This window comes from Prionailurus viverrinus, chromosome A2 (assembly GCF_022837055.1).
Source record: "Prionailurus viverrinus isolate Anna chromosome A2, UM_Priviv_1.0, whole genome shotgun sequence".
NCBI classification, from domain to species: domain Eukaryota; kingdom Metazoa; phylum Chordata; class Mammalia; order Carnivora; family Felidae; genus Prionailurus; species Prionailurus viverrinus.
The window spans coordinates 1,800,162-1,828,083 of NC_062562.1; the positions used below are offsets into that span (position 1 = coordinate 1,800,162).

The 27,922-nt window shown below is 60.4% G+C and overlaps 1 protein-coding gene across 8 annotated transcripts in view; it reads right to left on the bottom strand.

The window, feature by feature from the left end:
• Positions 1 to 8,801: 8,801 nt before the first annotated feature.
• The window catches only part of ZFR2 (zinc finger RNA binding protein 2), a 41,944-nt gene continuing 22,823 nt past the window's right edge, over positions 8,802 to 27,922 (bottom strand). Inside the window, exons 7-19 of one of the 8 annotated variants that reach the window (XM_047850562.1) lie at positions 25,642 to 25,870; positions 24,402 to 24,553; positions 23,328 to 23,447; positions 21,754 to 21,893; positions 20,541 to 20,673; positions 19,685 to 19,875; positions 16,309 to 16,480; positions 14,969 to 15,107; positions 13,122 to 13,216; positions 12,696 to 12,791; positions 11,327 to 11,438; positions 10,684 to 10,781; positions 8,802 to 9,946 (exon numbers count right to left, since the gene is read on the bottom strand). In XM_047850562.1, the coding sequence (XP_047706518.1) occupies positions 9,764 to 9,946; positions 10,684 to 10,781; positions 11,327 to 11,438; positions 12,696 to 12,791; positions 13,122 to 13,216; positions 14,969 to 15,107; positions 16,309 to 16,480; positions 19,685 to 19,875; positions 20,541 to 20,673; positions 21,754 to 21,893; positions 23,328 to 23,447; positions 24,402 to 24,553; positions 25,642 to 25,870 (1,860 nt within the window). In that variant the 3' untranslated portion in view covers positions 8,802 to 9,763. Of the gene's footprint in view, positions 10,782 to 11,305; positions 11,709 to 12,695; positions 12,792 to 13,121; positions 13,220 to 14,968; positions 15,108 to 16,308; positions 16,481 to 19,684; positions 19,876 to 20,540; positions 20,674 to 21,753; positions 21,894 to 23,327; positions 23,448 to 24,401; positions 24,554 to 25,641; positions 25,871 to 27,922 lie in introns of those variants that run through there. The other 7 variants (XM_047850563.1, XM_047850561.1, XM_047850559.1 and 4 more) reach the window with 7 other exon arrangements.

A 27,922-nucleotide genomic window follows, 5' to 3' on the forward strand; every position in this document is an offset into this window, starting at 1 on the left:
CTGGGTGCACCCTTCCAAGGTCTGATAGATCTCCCGTCCATCCACTGGGTCCGGTGGTGCCGTCTTCCGACACGTGCAACAGAGGAACCCTGAGGTCCCACCCGCTTTCCCTCCTGAAGGCCCTTCCTTGTTTATTCAAATCTCACCGTTTTTCGCGTCCTACCTCTCTCCTTTGTTGGCTGTTGCAATTTGCAGAAGCCCCTGTTCTCCAAACTCCTGGTGGTTTGGGGGCCCATCCTGAGTTCCAGAGAGGCCAAGCTACTGGTCTATGGTCGCGCAGCTGGCTGGGGCTGTAAGTCAGGCCTGCGGACTCAGTCAGTGGGGTTGTAAACTTCTCAAAGGCAGGGCACATTTCTTAATTCTGTACTAATATGGATGAAAATCGATGTAGGCGGCGAACAAGGGGAGTCATAGGACATGCACCTTACGTAATGCATCAGTTTGAATCGGGACTGGCTACACAGGGTGGAAGAACACGGGTGCTGGAGGCTTGAAGTAGATAGAAATTAATCTCTGAGGGATGTACTCCTGGGCAGTGTCAGGAACCGAGGCTCCTGCCATCTTGTTGCTCTGCCTTTCTCCGCACATGAACTGTCACCTCTTGAGCTAACATGGCTGCTGAAGCTCCAGCCCTCCCATGTGCATTCCAGCCAACAGGAAGCGGGAAGTTGGCAGGGAAAGGTACACCTCTTCCCTTCAAGGGCTCTTCTTGGAAGATGCACGTGACAGCTTTGCTCTATTCCATTGGGTGGAACTTAGCCACATGGCCAAATTCAGTAGCAGGGGAAGCTGGGAAATGTAGTCTTTACAGCAGGGGCCAAGGAAGCCTCCTCAAAGCTCCCAGGCATGTCCCCACTTCAGGGCCTTTGCGTTCGTTGTGCCTTCTGCCTGGGACACTTCCCCGGACGTACCCATCATTCCAGCGCCTACAGAATATTCCAGTCTTCTGACACTTCACGTCCTCTCCCCTTGTAGATCAGTAGAGCTATCATGGTCTAACTGGCCATATATTGTGCTCATTTTGTTGTGGTGGTGGTGGTGGTGTTGTTATCTACTGGCTGCAGCCTCTCCAGAACATCAGCTCCCCAAGGCCAGGGGTTTTGGACTGTGTCATTCACGGCTGTGGCCCCTGAACCTGGCACACAGGAGGGGCTCGGGACGTATTTTTTAAGCCAATGAGCACAAGGGAGGGGAGAAGTAATGGGCAATGACCGTGAGCTGAGCGCTTTCATTGCAGCCATTTCACAGACGAGACAACTGAGGCCCAGTCAGTGCCTGGGCTCACCCCGGGATACAGGAAGCGGCGGGCTGCACTTTCAACCCCGGGCCGTCGGGCTCCAGGGCCCACAGGCCAGTTGCACGGCAAGGCGTTGGGCCCGTGACGGACCCCCAAAGAGTTCTCCAGAGGGCAGGGGAGGCAGGACGGCATCAGCCAGACGTGGGAACAGCTGAGCTGCCGGGGGGCCCCCGAAGATCCTCGGCTGGAGCACCGGGCCAGATCAGAGTGCCCCAATTAGCACACCTTCAAATTTAGCTTTCTCCTCCCCGCCAGGGGACTTGGGGGATTCAGCGGAGGAACATTCCGCTCTTTCGAGGAAAACTGCTGTATCGCTCACTCTGCAACTGGACACATGGTGTGACGGGCCATTCTCCACTCACCGAATGGAGGGCTTCTCAAGGCGACTGCTTTGGGTGCCAGGCGGGACCTGCCTTTGGTGGGGGAACCTGTTTGCCCGCCCCCATCCCTCATCTTGTCTTTCTTGTTCTGTAGGTGGAGCTGAGCCTGCTTGTACGTTCCACACGTGTAAACCGGGTCCATAGCACTTCTTGGCTTAAAAATCTTTGCGTGGCAGGGGGCGCGTGGGCGGCTCAGTCGGTCGAGCGTCTCCGACATCAGCTCAGGTCATGATCTCGCGGTTTGGGGGTTTGAGCCCCGCGTCGGGCTCTGTGCTGACAGCTCGGAGCCCGGAGCCTGCTTCGGATGCTGTGTCTCCCTCTCTCTCTGCCCCTCCCCGGCTCACGCTCTATCTCTCTCTGTCTCAAAAATAAATAAAAAATTAAAAAAAAAATCTTTGCATGGCTCCATTATGCTGAGGATAAACCCAAGCTCCTCTTGGTGGCCTGTCACGTCACCAGCTGTGTCTGGCTGCTGTCACCTCTTGCTCTCAGCTCCCTCCACTTCCCTTGGCTGGCTTGCTACCACTTCCTCTGCCTCTGCCTGCTGTTCCTCAAATGTTCCAGGCACTGCCTGGCCTTGGGGCCTTTGTGCATGCTGTTTTCTCCTCCTCCTATGCGCTTTCCCCAGCTCCTCTCCAGCTTGGCTCCTTCTCAGCATTTCTGGTTCCTCCAAGAGACCCTTACTGACCACCCATAGTGGCCACCCACCATCTGAGCCCAAATCACTACATGTTACCACGTCTACTCATTCTTGTTGACTGCCCTCCTGACGTGCCTTTGCCCCCTTGACAAAATGTATGTTCCATGAGCAAGGGCAGGGATCATCTCTGGCTTGATCAATCATTTACCTCTGGAGCCGAGCCTGCAGTAGACCTTTATGTTATTATGTATAACTTGTTCACAGTGGAGCAATGTCTGCTAAGGAGCACTTTTATTTTCTAGGCCTTGTTCTGGTATTTGCCTGGAGTTAGTGATTGCCTTTGTTTTAGTGTATCTATGACACTCCGTCTCTTCCAACCTTTCCAATGGATCTAACTTCTCCACTCAGGGCCAGATGCGGCCCGGCTGTACCCCTGGTCCTTCTTCAGCATCTAGGGGTTCCTGGGAAGTGACTCCTGTTTTTTTTTGGGGGGGGGTCCTAGGTCTCCCTGTTTCTTGGTCTGTGCCCTCATTTCGGGAGTGTGTACCCTCAAGGCTTTTCCTTCCACCCCCGTGTGCCTGTGGCTTGACTGAAGACACTATCCCGAGTGGTGGCTGACTTCCTTGCCTGGTGTCTTCCAGATTCTAGCCTTGGGCAGTTGAACAACCTGAAGCTGTCCTGCTTCCTTATCCCCTGCTTGTCACGTTGTTTGCCCTCTCTTTTGAAGCCTGTATGATCTTCTTAGCCTCCACATCCTGTACTTTCAAAGTGTGGGTTTGGTGGGCGTCTGTGTTCACTGGTCGCGCTGGACGTTTTGGCGGGCTGTGTCATGTGTTCCATTCCTGCCAAACTTTCTTAAATGATGTCACTGGCGATTTCTTCCCCTGTGGTGTCTCTTCTTCTTCATCATACATTGGTCTCCTACTTTTCTTGCCTTTTTTTTTTCTTTTTGTCTTCTCATTCCACTTTTTCTTCCAAGTCTGTCAACATTTCCATATTTTGACTACCAGGTTGAGTTTCCAACTTCTTTCTAGTTCTTTGAATGTTCTTTTTCCTTTTTAAGATTCTCATCTTTAAGTAATCTCTACACCCAACATGGGGCTCAAACTCACGACTCTGAGATCAAGACTCGCACGCCCACTGACTGAGCCGGCCGGGCGCCCCTTAAAGTTCTTTTTCAAAAGGCAAATGTAACTCTGCTTCCTGGCCATCGCATCTTCTACAAGCTCTCTGAGGATAACCTGCATAAGGGGCTTTCTACAACTGCTTTCTTCTGTTCTCATTGTCTCTTTCCTCCAGATTACTTTTTTCCTTCTCTTTTTGGGTTTTAGTCTCTCACTAGCTAACATTTGCTCTATGGCAAGTGACATAGAGCTGGCAAGAGGCTCCTCGCCATTGGAGTGGGTTGAGTACAAGGCACTGGTCACTGCCTCAAACACCAGTGACGCCGTAGGGCTTTTCTCACAGCCCGGCGGCTCGTATTCTGGAAGCTGAAGAGGTCACAGTTTCCTGTGTGACTTTCACCTTGATTGCTGGTTTCCACCTTCACACCTGCCCTCCGCCATGCCTGTGTCCCTGAGGCCGAAACCTTCCGTGCAGCAAGTGTTAAAAAATCCACTTTATTACTGGCTTCTCCCCCAGCTCTGCAAGGTGGGTGCTGCTAGTTTTGATTCAACTTTATAGAAGGTCGGGGAGGCGAAGTGAACTGTCCTGACACCCCACAGCTCATCTGTTCAAGGCCACGCTGAGACGGGAGCCTGGAGTCACCCTCACTGCACGAAGGGACAGCTGCTGGCTCAGCTTTGGTTCCTCCCAAGGAAGTTGGGGAGTGCTTGCTGATTGAATACTGAATACATTTCAACCCTCTCAGTGGCAGACATAGGGAAGCCACATGAGTGACGGCCCATGGCACGTGCCAGGTGTTCAATAAACGCTGGTTGGATAAAAGAAACTGAAACAGCAGTGCATGATACAAGATGTCACAGAATGGGGGCGCCTGGGGGGCTCAGTCGGTTAAGCGTCTGACCTCGGCTCAGGTCGTGATCTCGCGGTCTGTGAGTTCGAGCCCCGCATCGGGCTCTGTGCTGACAGCTCGGAGCCTGGAGCCGGCTTCGGATTCTGTGTCTCCTCGTCTCTCTGCCCCTCTCTCTGTCTCTCAATAATAAATAAATGTTAAGAAAAAAAAAAAAAAAGATGTCACAGAATGAAACCTAACTGCCAAACTCATGGCCACATGAAGATGAGTATTTTGGAGATGAGAAGACACAGTCCCGACTTGGGAGAGGAGAACAGGGCTCCCTCGTTTACCATGAGAGGGAACCTGGCCAGGTTCTGACGGATTCCAAACTTGCACGTGGAAATTTCAAATGCCTTCAAATGCCTGCGCCCCCTGACCGATAAGTTCCATTCTGGGACATCTACGGAGGGAGGGACAGAACCCCACAATTGTGCAAGACAGCATGTTTGCCGCATCGTGGTTAATAACTTGAAAATGTCCAACAGGAGGGGATGGTTAAGCAAATTAGGGCACGTTCATTTTGTGGGATCTATTAAAATGCATCTATTAAAAATGCATCTATTGGGGCGCCTGGGTGGCGCAGTCGGTTAAGCGTCTGACTTCAGCCAGGTCACGATCTCGCGGTCCGGGAGTTCGAGCCCCGCGTCGGGCTCTGGGCTGATGGCTCAGAGCCTGGAGCTTGCTTCCAATTCTGTATCTCCCTCTCTCTTTGCCTCTCCCCCGTTCATGCTCTGTCTCTCTCTGTCCCAAAAATAAATAAACGTTGAAAAAAAAATTAAAAAAAAATGCATCTATTAAAAATGACATCTCAGCCAAAAAAGTGGGGGGAAAATGCCCACCAATAGATGAACAGATAAACAGAACACGGCCCCCACGCGCACGTCCCTCGGCCGCGAGCCGGAGCGAGGCGCCCACCCCCCACCGCTGCCCTGCGGATGGACCCCGAACACACGACGCTCAGGGAGGGAACCGGACACGAGAGGCCCCAAGGGGTGTGAGTCCACATGTGCGAAACGTCGTGGGGGCTGGGGAGGGTGAGGGTGAGGGTGAGAGCTAATGGGGGCAAGCCTTCTTTTTGAGCTGATGGAATGTTCTGGAATTAGATGGTGGCGATGGTCGCGCATCTCAGCGAAAATAGCAAAAGCCACTGAGTTGTACACTTTGATATAAAGCAGCAAATTTTATACGAGTGTTACCACAATTAAAAAAGTCATATTGTGAGGCCTGTGGAAGTATTAAATGAGAAAAAGTCTAAGCGCACGCAGAACGAGGAATCAAAGTTGAGACGGCGTCACGTGGAGAAACGCAGGCATCAAAATGGTATAAAGAGCCGACCCGCCACCGAGAGAGCACGAGAGACAAGACAGGAAGGAAACACGGCGTGTGTTCATAGTATTCGACCTCGTTTCCACCCTTTCGCTTTCCTGAAACTTCCAGGCTTTTTGTAACGGGAAAACCCAACGCACTGAAGTTCCCTGGTGTGTTAAAATAGACGTAAAACTCACCGTCTCCAAGAGCACAGCTGAGCGGCGTCAGGCACACTCACACTGTCGTGCAGCCGCCCCCCCCCCATCTGCGTCCAGAACTTTCCATCTCCCCAGACTGAGACTCTGTCCCCATGAAGCACGGACTCCCCGCCCCTGGCTCCCACCATCTACTCTCTGTCTCTGTGGGCGGGACTCCTCTAGGGGGTCACGCGGGGCGTGTCCTTCTGTGTCTGGCTTCTGTCACTGCACACAGTGACCTCCGGGTCCGTCCACGTGGTGGCAGGTGGCAGGACGCCCTTCCAGTGTCTGGGCGGGTGGGCCACAGTGGGCTTGTCCATTCACCTGCTGACGGGCACTCGGGTCGTGTCCACCACTGGGTCGCTGTGGATGCTGCTGCTGGGAACGTGGGGGGTGCAAGTACCCGTATCCCAACTCTTTTTTTTTTTTTTTTTATGTGCAGAACTTGAACAGACACGAACGGGGCACGACCCCCCCCCCCCCCCCAGCCCAGGCTGCCTGCTCCACCGTAGGAGAAACACGGGGCTCCTGGGAGAGATGGAGCTGGCATGTCCCCCCCAAACGCTGTCGACACCGGCCGAGCCTTGGAGATGCTCCCTGCACCCCTGGGGCGCGACTTATTTCGGACCAGGGACACGGCGGGTTCTCACGGGTGTCGCTGTTGCCGGCGGCTCTGGATGGAGCCGGCTTCCATTTTTGTCCTCCCCGGACCGCCTGCCAGGTGTGGCTCCAGCCCTGCCCACACTGCCCGCGTCATCCCTCCCACACTCACCGCTGTCTCCTAGCAACCGGGCTCGCCCGCCAGCATCCTGCAGCCTGAGGTCCAGGGATGCCGCTCCGGGGCCTGCTCTCCAGCTCTCCAGCCTCCCCGCCTGCCACGGGGCTGGCTCCGGGGTCCCCTGCCGGTGGGAAGAGGGCTGCAGGGGAGAGACCAGAAGAGACGCTCTGCGGGCCGGCAGCAAGCGCAGTCGCCCAGACGCTTCGTCCATCTGGACCCGGTGCTTCGCTAACCAACTGCTTGATTTTTTTCGGGAGTTGCTAGGGGGAGAGATTTAACTTCCCTGTCAGCAGGATTGGCTTTAGGCCACCTGGTGCTGAGGACACTGTCCCCCTTCCCCAGGAGCCGGGGGTGGGCCAGCGAACAGTGGGTGATGAGGTGTCCCCGAGCTGCCCCCCTGCCAGGATCTGAGGGAGGAAGCCGGCCCGCGAGCACTTGCGTGCAGGTCACGGCGGCAGGACACGGGGCTCCCCGCGAAGCTGTGACGACCGCGTCTGTCAAGTCTCCGCTGCAGAGGCGAAGCCACCTTCCTTCTGTCCTCTTGCCCCTGCCTTAGCGGAAGCCTCTTGGCCAAACCGTGACAACGGTCTCCTGGGATGAGGTGGACGCGGACTGCGTCTTCACTGCCAGGAGGCACGTTCCTCTCACAGGGAGACTCCCCTTGGGGTGCCGGAGCACAGTTTCAAGCATGTGACACATTTACTGAGCTGCCACCATGCACTTGGTCTGTTCTGGCCCGGGGGATACCCACGGTGGGTGGAGTGGGTACGCTTCCTGCCCACAGAGAATTCATGTCGCTGGGGGAAGGCGGGTGGCAGGTGATTTTAATCAGTGACGTGTGGTATAAAGAAAACGAATATAGTTATGTGACAGGGAGAGGTGGTCAGGGAGTCTTCTTGGAGGAGGGGACATCTGGGAGGAGAACCGAGGGAAGGGAGGAGTTGCCGGCCATACAGGTCAGAGAAGAGCTTACTGGGTAGTGGAAGTAGCATGTGCAAAGGCCCTGGGGTAAGAACAGGTTTGGCTGGTCTGAGGACAGCAAGAGACTGGTGGCTCTGAAGGGGCGTTATGGAAGGAGAGGGTGGCAGATGGGCTTTTGGGGGGCCTCACTGGGATTTGGACTCGCCTGAATTTTACCACAAGCTCCCACTGCTGGAGGACTGAAGCAGCAGAGTACCACTACGAGGGGCAAGCAGAGACAGTGCCGACGGTGATGGCTTGGGCTCGAGCACACAGGAACCCAGGAGGACTCCCCGGTGGTGGTGGTGGTGGTGAGCCTGGAGAGCTGGGCGAAGGGCAGAGCCACCGCCGGAGGAGGCGGAGGATGTCGGGACCCTCCCTCAGACCCATCCCTTGTGCCCCATCCGTGGCCGCGGCCAGGACCAGCTGAGGGGCTGGCTCTGACTCCTAGGGATTGTTGGGCTGCCAACAAAGAAGGGGGCCCAGGGCCCCAGAGGCAGAGGAGAGGGGCCTGCCCTCCCGGGGGGGTGGTAGTGCTTAGGCACCGGCCGGCTGCTTCCTGTTTCCAGTTGATAACGTGCCCGTGAGAACCAAGCAGGGCTTCGCCTGCCTCAGGGGGCTGAGAAGGGGGTCTGTGTGCGCCCAGCCCGTGCTCTGACACACGCACCCCCACCGGAGGCCCACGCTACCCCCACTCCCCTCCCCGGAGCCTGACCGTTGCCTGGGGACGCCCTGGGGGCTTGAAGCTGTCAGCAGCTCAGCGGTGACCCAGTCTCCCCGTCTGAACCCCCCTCTGCCCCCTGAGGTTTGCAACGAGGGTTTGGGAAAACTCTGGGGAACTCCTGGTAGGGGACCTACAGGCAGAGAGCCCCCCACCAACTCAGCTTGGCCACCTCCTTCTCTAGGAAGCCCTCCAGGGCCCCCAGCCTTCCCGTTGATGATCATTTCTAGGACCAGGCCAAGACGGGCTCCCTGAGTGGTCACGGGGCCTGTGCAAAATGAGTGCTCCTCGGGGAGGGTCCCCAGGGCACCCTGGGGTAGGGATGGCCCGGGGGACCGACACACGGGGGCACAGCCTCCGGGCAGCACGCTGCTCACACTACGGCCTGAGTGTCAGAGAGAAATGCCGGCCGGCCGGGCACCCCCGCTCGGAGCCCTGAGGGAGCGGCGGGAGGGCGCAGCGGGGGCTCCGCACCCCAAGCAAGGACCGCACAGTCCACACCGTGAGACATTACTTATTTATTCCCCACCCTCGCAAACTTTCAGGTGGCTCTGCGGAGACATCAGACACAAAGCCACACTCAGACCGCCCCCTAAATACAGAAGCAGAATTTAAGGATTCAACTGACCACAGATGGCCTCGGCCCAAGGACGGACTTTCCCCCTTCAGTGCCGTGGGGCGACTGGGCAGGGAGGCTCGAGCGCAGAGGGAGGACTGGGCAGGGCTGCCCCTCGTCCACCCGGGCTCCTGGCCCAGGCCCGGACCCAGACCTGCTGCACCCGGGTCGGGGGTGGGGGGGTGCGTGAGGAGTGACCGAGCAGCTCCCGCTCTAAGTAGAAGGCACTCGGTGGTACGGGGTCAGGGCAGACTGTGGGTCACAGACGTTTCTGGGGGGCCGGGGGTGCACCCGGCCTGCATCCTCACCGCCCCTGGGCCCTCCCACCTCCCTGAGGGTGGACGCTGGCCGGGAAGATGCCAGCTCCGGCCCTGCAGACCTCTGGGGTGGGGCGTCTCCAGGTTGGGGTCTGGAGGCGGGGGGATGTGTTTGGGGCAGGCTGGGCCCAGGGACGGGGGATCCTGGCCTGGGTGCGTCCTCAGGCTCGGCCCCACCCGCCGGCTCTCCCTGGCCTGTCCCTGTGATGTGGTTTCAAGTCCACGCAGGGCTGGGGCATCCGCAGGGAGCGCTCCGGAAGGCCACACACTTGGTGGGCCACAGGGTGAGCCCAAAGCCGGCAGGGTTTCGCTGTGCTGCACCTGCCAGCCCTCCGCGGGGCGGGCCTTCGGGTGCCGGCTGCTGCCCCAGGGGGCCCTCACCCCGGGATAAGGTGATTTCCAGGAGGATTTAAGCGAAGTGTTTTTAAAGAAACCCACAGGTCGCTCCGGAAAGGAGAACACAGCCGTCCAGCGTCGGGATGAAGCGGCTGCGGTGAGGACGCGTCCGGGCGTACCCAGCGGGGGACGCTGCTCACGCGGGCCCCTCTCCACCCTGCCGGCCCTGCTTCCTGGGGACCTCACCCTTCTGGGCCTCGGTTCCTGCCTCCCGCAGCCTCTTCCGGAAGCGCGCCCCCGGCCTGCTTTTGGGGGGCGGCAGAGGGTCCATGCCCAGGATCTTGTGGATCTGCCGGAACGCCAACAAGCGCAGGGCGTGCTGGGGGCAGACGGCCAGTCAGGACCCTCCCACTGCTCGCCGCTGGCCCTGCACCCACGGCCCAGCGCGGACACGAGCTCACCGGGTGTCCTCGACGACACCCTTCCAGCAAGCACAGAGCTCGGGGCACGCTCGGGCTTGGGGAAGCGCACTGCGCTGGGGCCAGCCGATGGCAGGACGTTCCCAGGAAGCCCTCGGAGCATCAGCCCCTTTCTGGGCTCTCTACTGGGACTCCAAGTCCTGCATCGCCACTCGGCCGTGACCGTGAGCAACTTGACTCTTCCCGTTAAGGGCAGTTCGTAAGCGCCAGGGTCCGTGTGGGTTTTGTGCCACGGGGAGGCTTTCTTGCAAATAAACTTGCTAACAAAAGGGAAGCCACAGCGGGGGGCTGTGCGGGCCAAGCTGGAGGCCATGGCTGGGTGTCGTCACACCCTGAGACGTGGGGTCACGGAACACCCACGAAAGTCCCAGCCAGCAAAGCCCCAGGTGTGCACCTGCCTCACTGTCATGGCAGCTTCGGCCCCGAGCCAGGCTGGCCCTGCCCCCGTCACCCACAGGCCACCCTCCCACAGGCCACCTGTTTCTACAAAGGGAAGGAGAGGGGGAGGGGGAACCCCACATCGTTTCCGGGTCCATGCGTAGCCGCAACCTGGGCGGGGACCCGGGTGCCACGCCCGTCCTGTCCGAGCTGGCCTGGACTTGGGAGCCACACGCACCACACGGGCCGGCTGTCCTACCTGCGCACTGGCCGTGAGGTCCTCACGCTGCTGGCAGGTCATGGGCCCGAGGGCGTCCCTCTGGTCTCTCTCGCAGGGATCCTGGATCCCAGGCCCATCTTGTCGAGGAGAGGCGGGGGCCGCAAAGAACAAAGTACCCGGGGGAAGAGACCACCACGGTGGTTGGGCGGGTCCCACGCAGGGCCCACCCACTGCCCCCAAGCGTGCACAGGCCACACCCCTGTGTGCGCCTGGGAGAGCCCTGGGACAGGACAGGCCGGCAGCACATGCCCCCTGCACGGCCTCTCCTGTCACTTCACCTGCCACCATCCTATGCCCTAAAATGACGGAAAAGCCCCGTTTCTGCATCTAACACCTCGATGGCTCAGAGCACTGTCTCCCTTTGATGCCCGTTATCTGCGACCCTGCTTGGTTCCTTTCCCGACATTCCCAGGGCTCTCCAGGGCTGCACTGCCCCAGGGCGGGCCCCTCCCTTGCCCGGACCCTGGACCCTCGTCCCTGTGCTGCTTCTGTGGCATGCAGTGTCTGTCTGGCTCCCTTCCCTTGTCTGCCTGGGACAGTGCTCCCAGGGTTTGCAAGTGGCTCGTTCTGTGCCTGCCACACCTGCTCTACAGTTCTGGGCTCCCCGGCCTGCGGGACTGACCTGCCAGGAGCATCCCCGAGGCTACGCACTCCAGGACACGCCTCAGGCCTTCCCCGGGACTCAGGGGCCCCTTCGTGCTGCTCAGGGCCTTCTCCACCAGCAGCTCCATGGCCTGGGCCCCGCGGGGACAGAAAAGACGACGCCGTGCCTCAGAGGAGAGCACTTGGGCCAGCCGGACTCTCCCCCAGGCGACAGCTGCGATGCATGGGGTCTCCAGCAGACCCTGGGACCGAGGCCCCTAGCGGCACTGTCCCTCACCCCCACCCATCCTTGACTTCTGAGGAGGAGGGTGGTCCCTGGGGCCTCGTCTCTGCCTCCCCAGGGCGTGGATGCCGGCAGGTTTCTGCGCCTTCTCTGCCTCCCGATTCTCCATCGGCAAAGCCTGTGCACAGTAACACTGCAAACTAGGGTCAAGAGGGTTGAAGAACTGCTCTCTGTGACCCTCGTGCATTTAGTAAGGGTCAGGTGACCCGTTGACCTGCTCTGGCATGCTCCCCTCCCCAGGGAGCCCCCCTCCCTGTGGGGAGCAGTGGGGGGGGGTCTTGGGGGCACGATCAGGACAAGTGTATTCTCTTGGGGGGGGGGGTGCTTCTAGATTTACAGGGAAACGGGCTCCTGGGGAATGCGGGGCCCTCTCAGCGCCCAAATGGACCCACGTGTCCCAAAAGGAGTGGTGCCGAGAGCAGCGCCTGCCTCCTCTGGACACTGGGCAGAGAGAGCCCTTGGTCTGGGAGACAGTCCTCGCAGGTGAGTGAGGCCAAGGATGGCAAGGCCAGGGTGGGAAGGGTCTACTTGTGCAAGAGCACGGCTCTGGGTGGGGAGAGATGCTGGCAGCAGAAATGCACGCGGAAAGCAAACGTCCGTCCCCCAAAGTAAATGAGATGGGCAGACTCAGACGTGCCGACAGGTGCACAGACACAGCACGGCAACCTGGGGTTTGGGGGCACGGGTGCCCTTGCCTCTGTCTTCTCTCCTCTCCCCTGACGGGCCCCAGGACTGACTGCCAGGGGCTGTCAGAGCCACGGGGGTCTCCCCTTCGGAAGAGAGAGGGCACGCACCAGGCGGCCCCGAGGCCAGTCCTGGGCACCCTTGCCTCACGTGCTCTCTGGTTCTGCCTGTGAGGTTGCCGGTTCAAGGTAACGGCAGTCTCATGAGGCGGTGCTCCGCAGCAGGCCTCCTCCTGGCCCCGACGGACCCCTAGGCCGCCCCCTCCCCACCCACCCTTCCTGGCTGCTCAGTTGGGCCCCTTTTCGGAAAGCCCAACACTGGGAAGGGGAACCTCTGTCTCAGAGAAAATGAGGCCTGTCAAGGCTGTTGGAGGCCCTTGGGGGGCTCCCCAGGGCAGGGCCAGCCACGGGGTGCTGCTTACCCAGGCCGGCAGGGCCCCCCAGGTGGGCACGTGCTGGCAGAGGTCACGAAGGACCCTGATGACAATCACGCACGGCTGTAGGCCACTGGCTCGAGCCTGGGGGGGGAAGAAGTACACCATTAGCTCAGGAAGCCACGCGCTCGTGGCCTCGGGGACAAGGGCTGACCCTTGGGGAGTGAGCCTGGCCGGGAGGGACTCTGGGTGTGGCACAGACCCACTGATCCGGCCCAATTCGGAGCCTCCAGTACCCGCCATCCCCCAGAGCAGTCCGGGCCACTCCCTTTATGTTTCTGACAAGGGTCTTGTCGGGTCAGTGCTTGGCAAGGAGACGTGGGTAGCCGCGCAGACGGCTGTCTCCCACAGCTGCATTCAGAGCCCACTCTCAAGCACCGGGACACAGACGGAGGCCCCCTCCGGCCCCCTGACCTGAAACCACTTGGCGTGGCGGAGGGCGGCCAGGCACTGAAGGCACTTCTCTGGGCTCAGGATGTCTTCTGGGTCAGGCTGAGGCACCTGCCTTCCTTCTAGAAGGAAAGGGCCATGTGGGCACGGCACCCCTCACCAACCCCCTCGCCTCCCTGGGCCACGCGGCCCGGCCCCTCCTGGGCATCATCCTGTTATCTGGAAGGCACCGGGCTCCAGACCATCTCTCCTCCAGGCCACGCAAGGACCAGAGAAGTCATTTCTGTGGAAATGCTCTCCCTCTGCGGGAGAGCTCCCACGAGGACAGAGTGCGATGCTGGTTACCGAGCACCTTCAGTGCTGACGCCCTCGGTTAGCAAATCACAGCTCAGATAGAAAACTATGAACTAAGCCAGATTTCCAGACGCTTCCATGTGCATCACAGCAAGGGAGAGAGCAGGCTGGACGGGAACAGGTGCCGTCCTCGAGGGCAAAGGCTCCGCATCTGGGAGAAACTCAGGGGCTTTTTCCTGCGGTCTTTCCACTGCTTCACGCTCTCCGCCCCTCGCTCCAGGAGGCCCCGGGTCACAGAGGTCAGGCGATGGGACACAGCTTCACTCACGCATCGATGTCCCCACGGGTGGGTCACAGCCCAGCCACTGCTTCAGGCTGAGATGGAACCGTCCGGGGTGGGTCTGGGAGGAGGGCATTTTGTCTCCGGTGTCGCCCTCTGGTGACAGCCAGCCTGGGGCCCGACACTCTTGTGGGGGACACAGAGGGGCGCCCTCTTGCCCACCCGTCTAGGAGCCTCGGATCGCTCACACTGCCTGACGCTCCCAGGCTGCCCTTGTTTGTGTGTTTGAGCAAACCCTAGCGGGGCCTGCAGCTAGGATTTCACGATGTCTCATCCCGCTGTGGTTATTTCTTACGTGACCATGACGACTGGTGATGGTTCCCGCCAATGGTTCAGGGTTCTGCTCCCCCAAAATTTAAGCGATAAAAATGAACTGATTTAAAGAAGCACGTTAGGGGCGCCCGGGTGGCTCAGTCGGTTAAGGGTCTGACTTCAGCTCAGGTCATGATCTCACGGTTCATGGGTTCGAGCCCTGCGTCGGGCTCTGTGCTGACAGCTCAGAGCCTGGAGCCTGCTTTGGATTCTGTGTGTGTCTCTCTCTCTGCCCCTCTTCTGCTCATGCTCTGTCTCTCTCTCTCTCTCTCTCTCTCTCTCAAAGGTAAATAAACATTAAAAAAAGTGTTTAAAGAAGAATGTTAGAAGTTCGTGGCCCTCCGCTGTGACAAAACAATCATGAAGGGGGTTCAAGAATAACTGGAGTTTGGAAAACAGTTCTGGGGGCTGCTCTACGAGGTTCCGGGGCTCCGTGAGATCCACGGTGTGTTCCTGGCAGCTGGCCTTCACCGCAGCAGTGACTTGAGGCCCCTGCTGGCCCCTGGCCTGGCCCAGTACCCTTCCCACTCTCTCGGTCAACCGGCCTCAAGCCCTAGAGCCCCCATGTCTCACAGGAGAGGCCTTAGGACCCATGGGGTTGCCTGTGGCCCCTGCTACACAGAATCAGCTGAGCTCCCAGGGACCCAGCACAGCTGATCTCCCTGGGGTGGGGAGCAGGTGTCTGTGCAGGCCCGGAGGCAAAGGGAAGAGGAGGACAGTGCTCTGGAGCTCATGTGACTGTCACCACCTCGCTTCCTCTGCTGGCCCAAGGCCCAGTTCTTACCTGCCAGCAGCATCCAGGGCTGACAGAAATGCCAGAAGGCTGGTGGCTGTGACCCCCTCCCCACCCAGAGCAGAGGCAGATGCGGCCCCCAGTCACCAGGGAGCGTGGGGAGTGGGGCTGGACGGAAGGGCCTGGCCACACCTTGGTCCGTGGAAGGGTCCTCCCGCATCAGGGGCGAGGTGACAGACACAGCGACCCTCATCCTGGGCTCCTCGCAGGAGGAGATGATGATGTTGGCTTCGGGGTCAGAGGAGACCTCATACTCGTCTTCTGTCACCATCTGTGGGGTGCAAGTGTGACATGAGTCCACGTCAGTGCAGCCGAGAAACAGGCGTAAACGAGCAAGAATGCGGTCGAGCGCCAGGCCCTGTGCTGGGCGCCTGTAACCTCTGGAGGACTGAGACACAGCCCCCACCCTCTAGGAGCACACACGCGTAGAGATGCGTACAGAAAACACCCTGCACGTAGGTGCCTTCACATGTAAAGAACGCCCGCCGCTCAACAACAACAAAACCAGCGATCCAATGAAAAAAACCCCACAAAAGCTGCGACAAAACAGGTGGTTTGCAGAAAAGAAACAGGGAAGACCCTTTTTACGTGATGACACAGATCACCCCCATGCTAAGAAAGAAGCAAATTAAAACTATAACGAGGCACCAGCATTGCCTCTGAGGAAGAACCTCAAGAAGTCGAGGGGCAGCTGGGCTGGCAAACCTCTGTATAAACTGTTGGAGGCTGACCTGGCAACATCTACCAGAAGCATCTGGCCTCAAGCCTTTGACCAGCAATCCTGCCCCCCATCTTTCAAGCCCCCCCCCCTCGTCTCTAGCTCCATCCTGACGGGACACACACCTCCCACCATCCTGACGTGCCCCCTCCCTGCCAGTGCTTCCTCCTTGGCATCAGACTTTCATTTCTTCACAGACAACACATTGGAAGCTAGCTTGCTCTGGTGCGTGTTCGTTCACCTCCCGACCAGAGTGGGGACCCCAGAGGGCGAATCTGGGTCTGCGCGACCCCCGGGGCTGGATTCTCCCAGGAACAGAGACAGACACACCAGGAAGGAGAGCCTCCTCCACCCCGGGAACTGATTTTTTAACCTGAGACCCGTTTAAATCATGACGTGCTCTCAGCCCTTCCCCAGTCGCCGTTTCGGTTGAGAAAGTCCCAGACAGTCCAGTGGAGGAGCCCAGGCCACCCGTCGCGGTCCCCTCTCGTCTCCCCTGTGAAGGGGGAGGGTCCTGTGCAGTCCTTGGCACCAACTGCCCCTGGGGTGGCTGGTAAGTCAGCACCCTCAGTGACAGGACACTGACATCCTGAGTCTGACCCTAAACTCATTTTATAAAGGAGCCCCGAAGTTCCTCCTCTTGTCAACTTTTGTACAAAAACACCCCGGTCCGCGTCTAGCAGACTCGCGCGGAAACACAGCCGCCCCAGCCGGGAGCCCAAGTGCCCGCCACGCACAGAGGCCGGGCTCTTACCGGGAGCTGCCGGGGCAGCTGCTCCGAGATTCTCCGCAGCAAGGTGTGGGTGGGCTTCTGCGAGCACAGCAGGGTCAGCTGCACCGTCCTGTCCCCCCGCAGGAGGAGGCCTTTCGCCAGGAGGCCGACCCGCATCACGCCCTTCAGGACCCGAGCTCTGGGGGAGCCGCTGCTGTGGAGACAAGCCCGAAAACACATGAGACCCGCAGGGGAAAGGATCTGGAGAAGGGAGTGCTGCCGGGGTCCCCCGCTCCCGCAACCACGGGCGCCTCGCTGGGCCTCTGTCTCAGCTTCCCCATCTGGGAAACGGGCACATGCGCCTTGGAACAAGACCGGCAAACTGTGCACGCTCAGTAAGGGCGGGCATTGTTACTACCTGCTGTTCTCTGCATTCTGTAAATGGCCGCCAATGGCCATCCCTGTGGCCCCTGGTCTTCAGCCAGATGGTGCCACCCACACAGCCCCTGGCTCTGTGCTCCTTGAGCGTCTCTGGGGCCACTGGGCCCCCACCTCAGCTCCTTGGCTAGGAGGCCCAGCCAGGTGCTCGGCCGGGAGTCTGCCCTCTCTCCTCAGGCCCCGAGGCATCCGGACATGGTCCCCAAGTGCCCCCCTGAAGCTCAGGCCAGCTTTGCGCAGTGTGAACCTAACTACAGCATCTGCCCCAACACATCACCTCCCGGTGCTACCCCCTCTGCAGGTGGGGGACACCCCAGTTCTCCCAGGCCAACTCGCGGCAGCCATCCTCTCCCACACGCCCTCCCCTGGTCCCTGTGTTCCAGCCCCACGAGGCCGCTTCCCTTGCTGGGCCCCGCCTGGGCCCCTCCCTCGGCGGGTGTCTACACAAAGTCCCCACCAGGCTCCGAGAGCTGCCACTGTGTTTTGTGACACTTCTCGGGATAGGAGGGGACCTGATCTGTTAAAATCCATTTATGTTTGGGGCGCCTGGGTGGCGCAGTCGGTTAAGCGTCCGACTTCAGCCAGGTCACGATCTCGCGGTCCGTGAGTTCGAGCCCCGTGTCGGGCTCTGGGCTGATGGCTCAGAGCCTGGAGCCTGTTTCCGATTCTGTGTCTCCCTCTCTCTCTGCCCCTCCCCCGTTCATGCTCTGCCTCTGTCCCAAAAATAAATAAACGTTAAAAAAAATTTTTTTTAATCCATTTATGTTTTTTTATATATTTCTTGGTTTCTGGACGACAGAGCGCTAGAGCCCAACATGGCCTGAGAGGACCAGGTCTGGGAGGCCACCAGCCAAATCCAGCCCAGAATGGCTGCGGACGGGGCTAGAACCAGACTCCACAGATTCCCACCTCCCACGGGAAGAGGGGCAGAGCGCCGGGGCAGGGCGGGAGTGGGCGGGAGGGGGGGGAGGGGGCAAGTAGACAAAAAGACGCAGAGGTTCGTCAATCAAGCTGGATCCCAATTCACACACGCTGTAAAACAGAACAACCCACATTCTGATCTCTGTGGGACAACGGAAATGTTGACCCTGCTTGTTTGACGATGTTAAAGGGTGACTGTTAAACTACAATGGTGTTGTGGTTTTGTTAAATCGCGAGTCCTTGCTGTTTAGGGAAGGCTACTGAAATCCTAGAGGGCACAGATTCAGAAGGCTTCCTTCCAAGAGACTGAGGAGGCCTCGTGTGGAGTCCGTGGTTCGGGCACTGGCACCTGGCGCTCCCCCGGGCCTCACTGTTCCATCAACTTCTGTGAACGTTGGGGAGCTTCCACTATACCAGAAAAACACCCACACCTAACGTGCTCTTTCCAACAGTGAGTAACAGAACAGCCGTAGGACGGCTCACTACGATCCTTGTAAAGAACGCATTTCCAAGTTTTGAAAATTAACCCAAGGACAGAACACGCGGCATGCCGTAAGTGTTACGTGAAGGCTTAAAAGAGCCAGGTCAGCTTTGTTGTTCGGGCACAGGGCAGCTGCCAGCCTTAGGGAAGGGGGAGGGCAGGGGCATGCAGGGGCAGCACGGGGACGCGCCCTGTGGAGGCTGACCCGTCTGGGTCCCCACCCCTACTGTCCCGGGGCCACACGCCTCTGCAGCTGCTGAGTGCTGTGGGCATGCATGATATTGTGCTGCTGGGGGATGGGGGGGGTTGGTGGGGGGGAGACCTGAGGAAGGCCTGCAGGTCCCAGGTCTGCCTGTGTCCACTGCCCAGCCTCCATGTTCAGTGCAGGACCACTGGGGATCCTCTCTCTCCCCTCTCTCTGCCCGTCCCCTGCTTATGCTCTCTCTCTCAAAATAAATAAACTTAAAATCATAAACAATAAGCAAATGAATAAAAACAGAAAGAAAACCCATGTGCTGGGAGAAAACCGGAGGGAACACGGGAGCGTCACGTGAAGGGGTGCGGCGTGGCGCTCCTATGCACCCCACACAGCACCAGCCCAGGGAAGCCGGCCCCGCGCCCCTTGGAGCAGGGCTGAGGGCAAGGGTCACCCTGGGGCCAGACCAGCTCTCGTGTACCGGTGAGCGAACCCTACACCCGGGCAGACCTCGGAGCTGGGAGGGCGTTTGGCCGTCTCTGCAAGGGCGTCAGTGCAGAGCAGAAAGAGTGCCTCTTTGCACCCCTGTCCGCTGTCCTAGGGGAGGTCCCGAGTCTGAGCCCGGGGCTGACCCTTCGGAAGTCACTCACAGGTAGCACCAGGCGCTTCCTGAGGGCGCAGACACTGGTAACAACCAGACCCCAAACGGGTCGACGCCACAGGGCTCCTCTTCTGCTCAATGTCCAGATCATTGGACAGGCTGAGCCAGGGGACTGGGGGGTGGGGGGCAGGGGGCGAGGGCATCGGGAATTTAGCAGGGGCAGATCTGTGGCTGGGTCGGTGGGGGATGCAGTTCTGGAAACAAGGTGGTGAATGCCCTCCGTGCCGCCGAATCGGACCCACGAAAACGGTTCAGGCAGTAAATTCCTGGTTACGTTTTACTGTAACACAGACAAACTCCACGAGGAGCCAAAGCAGCAGGCCCCGGAGAGAAGGGACTTGGAAAGGCTGACTTCCTCTCCGACTGCAGGCGGAGGGGCTTCCCTGCCCCAAGTCACAGGAAGGAGTCGCGGTGATTCATGGGGGCCCAGCGGCATGTCCCGCTGGGGGGCCTTCATCGCCCTGTGAATCACACTCATCTCCCTTTTGCAGACCAGGAAACAGATGCCGTTAACCCTTCGTGAATGGCACTGTAGCTGCACCTTCCATAGGAAACGTCAGTCTGGGGAATTTTCTGCCCATGGCTGGAAAGCTCCAGAGACCACGGACAGCTCAGAGGCCGTCCCAGGTGAGGCGGCCTCTGCCCTCTTGCCAGCCATCTCCTATCCAGAACGGCTTGAGGTCACCCCTGGGCCCTGGGAACAGAGAGTAGCCTCCGCTACCTGTGCTCACCGCCCTCCTGCTCTGGGCTTCCGGAGCTCTCCTCGGCCAGCACGTCGGACACCAGCTTGAGGGCGCGCTCCACGTGGGAGACGGCCTTCTGGACGGCCAGGAGCTCCTCCTCCGTGGGGTAGATGGCAGCATGCATCCACATGACATGCCGGTCATCGCTGGACTCCGGCCGCCGTGTGGGCTACAGGCAAAGGGGAGAGTGTCACAGGCGGGCTGAGAGGCTCCGGCACCCGGCAGGTAGGGGAGGGGATGAGGGTCAGCCCCGGATGCTGCAGGGCACACGTAGCCCTGTCCGGGGATGGGGAGCCCCGGAGCCAGGCTGGCTTTGGGGGTGGCAGGCAAATGGCAGCAGAGAGCCAGGTGAAGGAAGGCTAGGGATGCCCGAGGCGGTGAGCCAGAGAGGACCCAGGACTGCGTGGGGCCAGTGGGCTCCCCTCTGTGGTGGTCTTACATGTCTGAGCCAGAGGCTTCGCAGCCACCTCGGCGGGGTCCTTCCCCTCGGCAAGGTGGGCACGGGGGGCTCCCAACCCACCCTGGCCCAGTGTGCGTGGACAGATGGACGCTGAGGCTCCAGAGGGAAACGGTGACTGGGGCCCCACAGCTAGGAACGCCTGTGGCTGGTGATGGGACCCAGGCCTGGGGCCCCTGTCCGTGACTGGTGATGAGGTTATGGCCCTCAGGCCCTCCAGCTCCCACCCCTGGGCACCCTTTGGGGGTCCTCGTTCAAAGTCATGTTCCTCACTCCTAGAAGATTCAGGTCCTTGTAGGGAGGGCCTGAGAACCTCACCCGCCCGTGGGGCCTCAACCACGGGAGGCATTCAGCACAAAGACAAGGCCGCCACCCACCAGAGCTGAGCCAGTAGGTGCCCCCGGCCTGCTCGGGAGGGAAGGAGGGGGCTGGTCAGGTGGCGAGGGTCCAAGGTGTTCTTCCTGGGCCTGTGGCCCCTCCTCCAGTTGCCTCCTACATAGATCGTAGCGCCTGTTGGTGGGGGAGAGGGGGGACAGGTTGCTCTAAGCAGCCGAGGGTCCCCTGGGCTTGTCAGATCAGAGCGATGCTAGGTGAGGTAGGGGCTCCAGGACCTCCAGGGACAGACGCAGTAGCCTGATGGGACCCCGGGAGCCCACCTCCAGGATGTGGGTCCTGCACAAATGCCCGCCGTATATCAGGGAGACTGAGGCCAGGCGGGTTGGGAGAACATATGCCAAGGGCAAGAGGCAGGGAATGAAGGACAGCTGCAATCCTGACTCTGTCCTGGGCCTTGCTCTCCAGCTCAGACACTGCCTGGACCTTCCGAGCATCAGACACCATGTCAATAATGCTTTGAACCTGCTCCAGAGAGCGAAGGAGGATGTGAAAAATGCATGGGTGGTCAGGGGACATGAAGATTCAGGGGGACACAAGGAACCCTAAGGTTCAGGCAGAGACCAGAGGTCTGGAGTACATAGGAGGTCAGAGGGACACAGATACCAGGGGATCCCGGGGTCAGGGAGACAGAGGAGATCAGGGGATTCTGTGGTCAGGGGGATAGAGGTGGTCAGGGGGACATAGGTCAGAGGACACTGGGGTCAGGGGGACACAGGAACTCAGGGAAACTGAGGTCAGGGTGACACAGGAAGTTGGGGGACACAGGTCAGGGGAACTGAGTTCAGGTGACACAGGAGGATGGGGGACACAGGAGGTCAGGGGACACGAGAGGTCAGGGGGACACCGGAGGTCAAGGGACACCAGAGGTCAGGGGACACAGGAGGTCCGAGGGACAATGGAGATCAGGGGACACTGGAGGTCAGGGGGACACCAGAAGTCAGGGGACACTAGGGTCAGGGTTCACAGAGACGCGGGGCGTCCCTGTGAAGTGGGGCCCAGAGCACCTGTCCCGTGGCCGCCGTGGCTGTGCCGTCCTGCGTGTATTACGAGATGCTAACGCAGGCCCTGAGCCTGACCATCTCTGCCAAGGGCGGTGTCCCCTGCCCGCCTCGCGGGGGTGAGCACCCGGGCCTGGGGCCTCAAAGGGAGCAGGGGGTGTGCGGGAGGGTGAGGCAGCCGGCGGGGCCCGCGCACCTCATCTCGGCGTGCCAGCGCCGCATCCCCTCCAGCCGCTTCCTGCTCAGCTGCCTCTGCCGCCTCAGCCTCTCCTCCAGCAGCTTCCGGGCTCTGGGGCTGAGTGCCACTGCGATCGGAAGGTCAGGGTCCACTTTTTTCTGGAAAGGGTAAGAAGGGCTGTGAGACGGGAGACCTTCCTTTAGACGAGGGCCCGGAGCCCAGGGAGCCCACACGGCCTTCTGTGGCCCGACTCGACGCCGCCCAGGTGTGGCCACAAGAGCCCACGCTGCCCAGGGAAGAAGGAAATCGGCAGCACCGCGAGACCCCACGGCCGACCGCTGACCAGTCGCCGCAGAGCCAACCCAAGATGTTTATTTCTAATCAAGGTCGCTCGGGGGAAGCGGCATCTGTGTGGAATTCAGCAATCCGTGTTTTCCAAAGTATCTCAGGTTCCCTCCTGGACTCCGTGTTGAGCGTTTACTTCCATCATCCAGAAAGTGCAGCACCGTCTAAGCAGCGTGGGGTGGGAACAGCCCGCGTGTCCACTGACGGAGGAGCAGGCACACACGGCGTGTCCACCATGCATGGGAGCAAGGCCCCCCCCCCCCCCCGCCGCCCCGCGGACGGACCCCGAACACACGACGCTCAGGGAGGGAACCCGACACAAGAGGCCACGCGGGGTGTGAGTCCGCGTGTGTGAAACGTCCAGAACGGGCTCGTCCACGGACGGGAAGGGGGCTCGTGGGGGAAACTGTGGGGGCAACTGCTAATAGGGGTGGGCTTCATTTGGGGGTGACGGAGTGTTCTGGAATTACAGAGAGGCGATGGCCACAGCTCTGTGCAGACGCAGCAGCAAAAGCCACGACCCTGTGCGCTCACGTGGGTAAAGTGTGCAGCGTGTGGATGACATCTCAACAAAGCTGCTAAAGACCGGGGAACAGCCAGAAGCCGCTTTTTACATGGGCTGTGCACAGTCACGCGCAAGGCCGTGTGCACGCGTGACAAGGCCCGGTGCCCTGCACACCTGAGAGAGGGAGACAGCCGGCAGCCCCTCCGGGTGAGCCCACAGGGCTGAGGGACCCAAGAGCCACCCCACCTTGTGTGGGGAGCGGACCCCCTAACAAGGACCCTGCTGGCGCCGGAAGGCCCTCGGCACCCGCCACCCGGACCCCTTGGAGGCCGGGCTCCCCGAAGATGTGGCTCAGCCTGGACGGCCTGACGCCCCCGTGGCAGCAGCAGCCCCCCGGCCGCGACCTCCCGGCCCCCAGGTACCCGCTCAGCCCCGAGCCCCGTCTCAGCTGCACGCCAGCTCGGGCTCCCGGCAGAGGCCAGAAGAGAACCCGGCCGGGGCTGGGGACAGGAGGCAGCCTGCGTGAGCCTGTTCTGCGTGCTCCAGGACGCCCTGCGGCATCACTCAGGCACGGTTTTCCCACCACACGTTCCGCAGCAAGAGACCACGCGCCACGAGCAAACACAGTTCTGGGTTTTCCTCCCGGCAGCGGGAAACGCCAGGTCGGGATGCCGCTCGAGGGGCCGGGGTGGGGGACAAAGGGAGCACGCGGACCCGGCAGGTCCTCCCCAGCCCCTCGCACCTTGTACTGGAGCCGGTGCCGCCGTCCCCTCACATGCAAGTCCCTGGCGGTGCCGTCGTTGAAACTGCAGTCACACAGCCGGCAGTGGAACCGGATCACCTTGCCCTCGTCGTTACGCACCTGTGACACAGAGCTCAGCTGAGTTAGGGCTGCCCCGCGGCGGGTCTGGGCTCCGGGTGGGGTCGCCTCCCGTCACCTCCAGGGCGCCGGGCCCTCCTAGAGGTCCCCAGGCCCGCGCGCTGGCTTCCCGCCTGCCAAGTGGGTTTCAGGGTAGCCGGCCTTTCACCAACACGCCCGCCAGTGCCCCGGGCCACCTCTGCCACTGTCCCGACCCCCTCCTCCTCCCACTGCCCCACCCCCACCCCAGGCAACAGAACCCACGGCCCAGGCCGTCCCCGCAGGGCTCTGGCCTCCGCCCTATGGTGATTTGCACCCATCACAGGCCCCTTCTGTGTTTCCTCAGGCTTTTCAGCACCTTACTATCTCCTAACTGCCCAACCACAGGGCCTCCGGTGGCAGCAATCTATCTGGGTGGTTATTTCTCCAGACAAAACAGAAGATGCTGAATTGGTCAAACAAAAACATCACCCTGAGGACAGAAGAAACGCTAATGCTTTCAGCCAGGGAGGAGGAGGTGAGGCTGGGACTACGGAAGCAGGGAAGCGGCCGGCCGGGGAGGCGGCTTCCAAGTCTGGTTCTAGAAGGCTGCTGGAGGCAGGCCTTGCAGGGCCACCGCCGGGGCTCTGGGTGTCAGATGCTGGCCACGCAGGGTGCACACCGGCTGCTAAAGCCCGAGAATCGCGTGCCTGCGGGGAAAAGCTCGGCGGGACACAGATCCCCCTTTCTGCCTTCCTCCCAGCTGGAAAAGGCTCAGGAAGTGCCGGTCTGTCTCAGGCTCTGAAGCCCAGGGCCCGGGCCTTCCCGTGGGCTTCTCCCGTGGACAAGTGTGTACACATCAGGTGGAGAACGGAGCGAGGTCTGAAGTCTGGGCCCTGTCCAGATCCTCTGCCACGGCCCAGTGACAGGGCGGGGAGCACACCGATGGCCCCATCACGACGGCTGCCTGGCAGTTACCTCCTCCACGTAGCCCGGGCCCACGGGCTGCACATCACACCTTCCAGAAGCTTCTGCAGAGCCTAATCCGGTGGGCGGTTCCCCAGACCCATCTGATACGAGGTGTGCCCCTTCGGGGAGTCTGCTGCCCGCTGCCTGCGGCTCGGGGGGCCCTGGAAGGGAGGACTGCGCTGCTTACAGCCCGCTCCGGCCGGAGACCACGGCTGGCTTCCAGACCGCCAGTGCGGAGGGTGGACAACATGCAAACCGAGGTCTCCTGCTGCCCAGTCACTCGCACCCCCAGCCCCCGTGACGTCAGTCAGTCAGATCCAGGTCCCGAAAGACCCTTCTGGGCCGGCCTGGGTCGCAGCTGAGAGAACACAGGGTTTGGCGGAAATCCGAACGCATCCACAGAGAGCCCTGTCACCGACCCCCCCACCCCCACGCCCAGAGGAGCCCCCAGCCGCTCCAACTCTGCACCCCTCAGGTGACGGAGGACAGAGTTCCAGGTGGACTGGGGACACGGTCAGCCCAGCCCCATGGGGCAAATTCACCGGGCCTCACGGGGGAGACCCATCTGTTAGCCATGCTGCTTCATGGTTTCACCTTCAGTAGCACGTGGTTACTCAAAACACGGTGCTGCTGAGGCTCAAAGTAAGGTAAGTCCTCCCCCTGCTTCCCGGGTGCAGCAGGGCGGGGGGCGCAGAGCCTGTCGGCCGGACCTGGGTCTGAATCGCATCTGCACCGCGTGTGAGGTGGCCGAGGCCTCGCCTCACCTGTTTTTCCCTCTGCAAACTGGGATCGTGACAAAAGCTACTTTTGGGAGTCGTGGAGGGTAAATCAGGCGGTGGCGTTAAGCAGTCGGTGGAGCGAGGGCGTCACACACAATCCAAGCTACCTGCCCGGCTGGTGCCACCTGGCTGCCTCCACTGCCCAGGCCACGGCGGGTGCGCCCCCACCCAGGGGAGGCGGGCTGCAGGTGGAGTGGCAAGGAGCCCCCCTTAACTTCCCGGGACCCACCTAACTCATCAGAGCCCGCTTTGTTCGCCACGAGCACCGGGGTGTGAGAGGCGCTACCACGGTGTGGCCGGAAGGTGCCTGCCTCTCCCCATCCCCGCCCTCCATCCAGAGGCTCGTCCCTCCAGAGTCGGGATGGCGGGCACGCACGCGCACAAGTTAAATGGACAAGCGCTTCCTTGAAATCCCGGCGTGAGGAGTGAGTCAGGGCGTGGGTGGCTGGCTGTGACACGCAGACACGTACCCAGGCGCGAGGCCTTCAAAGCCGCCGGTCTCCTGGCCGGCCCTGGCTTGCTCAGGGCATGCGCGCTGGGGCCGGTGGGGGCTGTGGGCTTGGCAGAGGCCGTGGGGGGACTCTCCGCGGTGAGGGGGGCCGGCCTGCTGGCGCCCGCAGCCGTGGCCGAGCTGGAGTTCCCCGGCACGGGTTCTGTGGGGGGGATGGGCTTCCCCAGCTTGCTGTGCAGCTTGAAGACCTGGAACAGACCCAGGTCTTCTGTCAGGCCTTCTCTGGGCCTCCTCGGCCTTCCTGAAGAGACGGGAAGAACACCTAGGCGGTGTGCAGGGCTGGGAGCCTACGGAGGGGAGGGCGCCGCTCCCACCCCAGCCCCCAGGGACATGCCCCGGGCTCTCCAGCCCCACTCCTTCTAGAAGCTCCTTCCTGCTTCCAGGCCCTACCAGTCCTGCGCGGGCAGGACCTAGAACACGTCAACACCCTGTGCTGCCTACGCCCACCCCCCTCCAAATGGCACTGGCTCGGGCTGAAAGGGCCATTTTCTGCAACCCCAGCGCCAGCCCCGGGCCCGGCCCAGACGGGACACAGTGTGTGTGGCGAGATGTGTGGCCAGAGGCCACTGCTAAGATGTCCACGGGCACACTCCACCTTCTTCAGGGATGTGTGGACACATCCACGGACACAGATGCACCTGGGATCCAGTCACACCCCATCCTCGGCATCCCCCGGCCCCCCGTCAAACGTACTTACTGGGAGGACCGACTACCACCTGCAGCGTCCTCACGCCAACTGCCTCGGAGGCAACTGCCCCAACTGCCTCTCCCTCCCTCAACTGCCTTGTTCGCCCCGGGTCTGACGCTCACAGCTCAGACCAGCCCCCGCCCAGAGCTGGCTGCAGGCTCTCCCGGACCCGCAGGACAGCCCACCCTTCCGGGGCCCCAGTTCTCCCGCCTGCACCCTGCGCGGCCAGGCCTGGGCACCCCCTCCCCCCCTTCCTCCACCCGCTTGCTTCCCCTCCTCCACGGGTTGCTCCTTCCTTTGAGGGGTTTGTGGGTTCCCTCATGCCTTTGAGAGCCTGCCCCGGCCGCGCTGGAGACAAGGCTCTTGAGGAGTGCAGGGGAGGAGACGGGTCCCGCGGCGGGGGGCGGGGGGAGGGCCAGCCGTGAGGGAGGGCACCTGGAGGAGGTTCCCTCCTAACCCTCCTGCTCGGTAACCACGCGGCCTGAAGCTGGTTCCCCAGGAACGTCCCCTCCCGCCCTCGGCACACCCCCCCTGTGACCAGAGTCACCTTGCAAGTTACCACCACCACCTGGGAAGGGAGCGGCTTTTCCAGCAGACCCCCGGGGGAGAGGCAGGTGTGTCCCGACCTTCCCTCAGGCGGGGATCCCATCAAGTCTCTCCATAAGAGGACATACTATGTGCATTCTGAAGGCCGCACAAAAATGCTGATGTTAAGACAGGAATATGGGGCACCTGGGTGGCTCCATCGGTTAAGTGTCCAACTTTGGCTCAGGTCAAGGTCTCAGGGCTTGTGAGTTCGAGCCCACATCTGCTGACAGCACAGAGCCTGCTTTGGACCCTCTGTCTCTCTCTCTCTCTGCTCCTCCCCTTCTCTCTCTCTCTCTCAAAAGTAAAATACAAAAAACCATAAAATAAATAAAACAGGAATACATGTTAAAAGCACTGATGTTAAATAATTTCATATCACTTAAAACATTGCTATTAAAATTGACATTAAAACTTAGCATTTAAAAAATTTTTTTAACGTTTATTTATTTTTGAGACAGAGAGAGACAAAGCATGAACAGGGGAGGGTCAGAGAGAGGGACACATAGAATCTGAAACAGCTAAAACTTAGCATTTTAGGGGCACCTCTGTGGCTCAGTCAGCTAAGCGTCCACCTTCGGCTCAGGTCATGATCTCACAGCTCGTGACTGCGAGCCCCACGTCGGGCTCTGTGCTGACAGCTCGGAGCCTGGAGCCTGCTTGGGATTCTGTGTCTCCGTCTCTCTCTGCCCCCACACCCCGACTCGCACTCTCTCTATCTCCCTCTCCAAAATAAATAAACATGAAAAAAAACTTTTTTTAAACTTCGTGTTTTCATCATATTAGTTTAATTTGACCAGTTTATCTTTAAAAAGCAGAACTTCAAATGGAACACGTGGTTGATCCCCTCAACACACAAATGCTTATTTCCATAAACACGTAAACACACCTACAGCCCAGAAGGCTCCCTCTGGGGTCCGGGTACAAGGCCCGGGCACTGCTCCATGCTGTCGTCCCACAGGCGGGG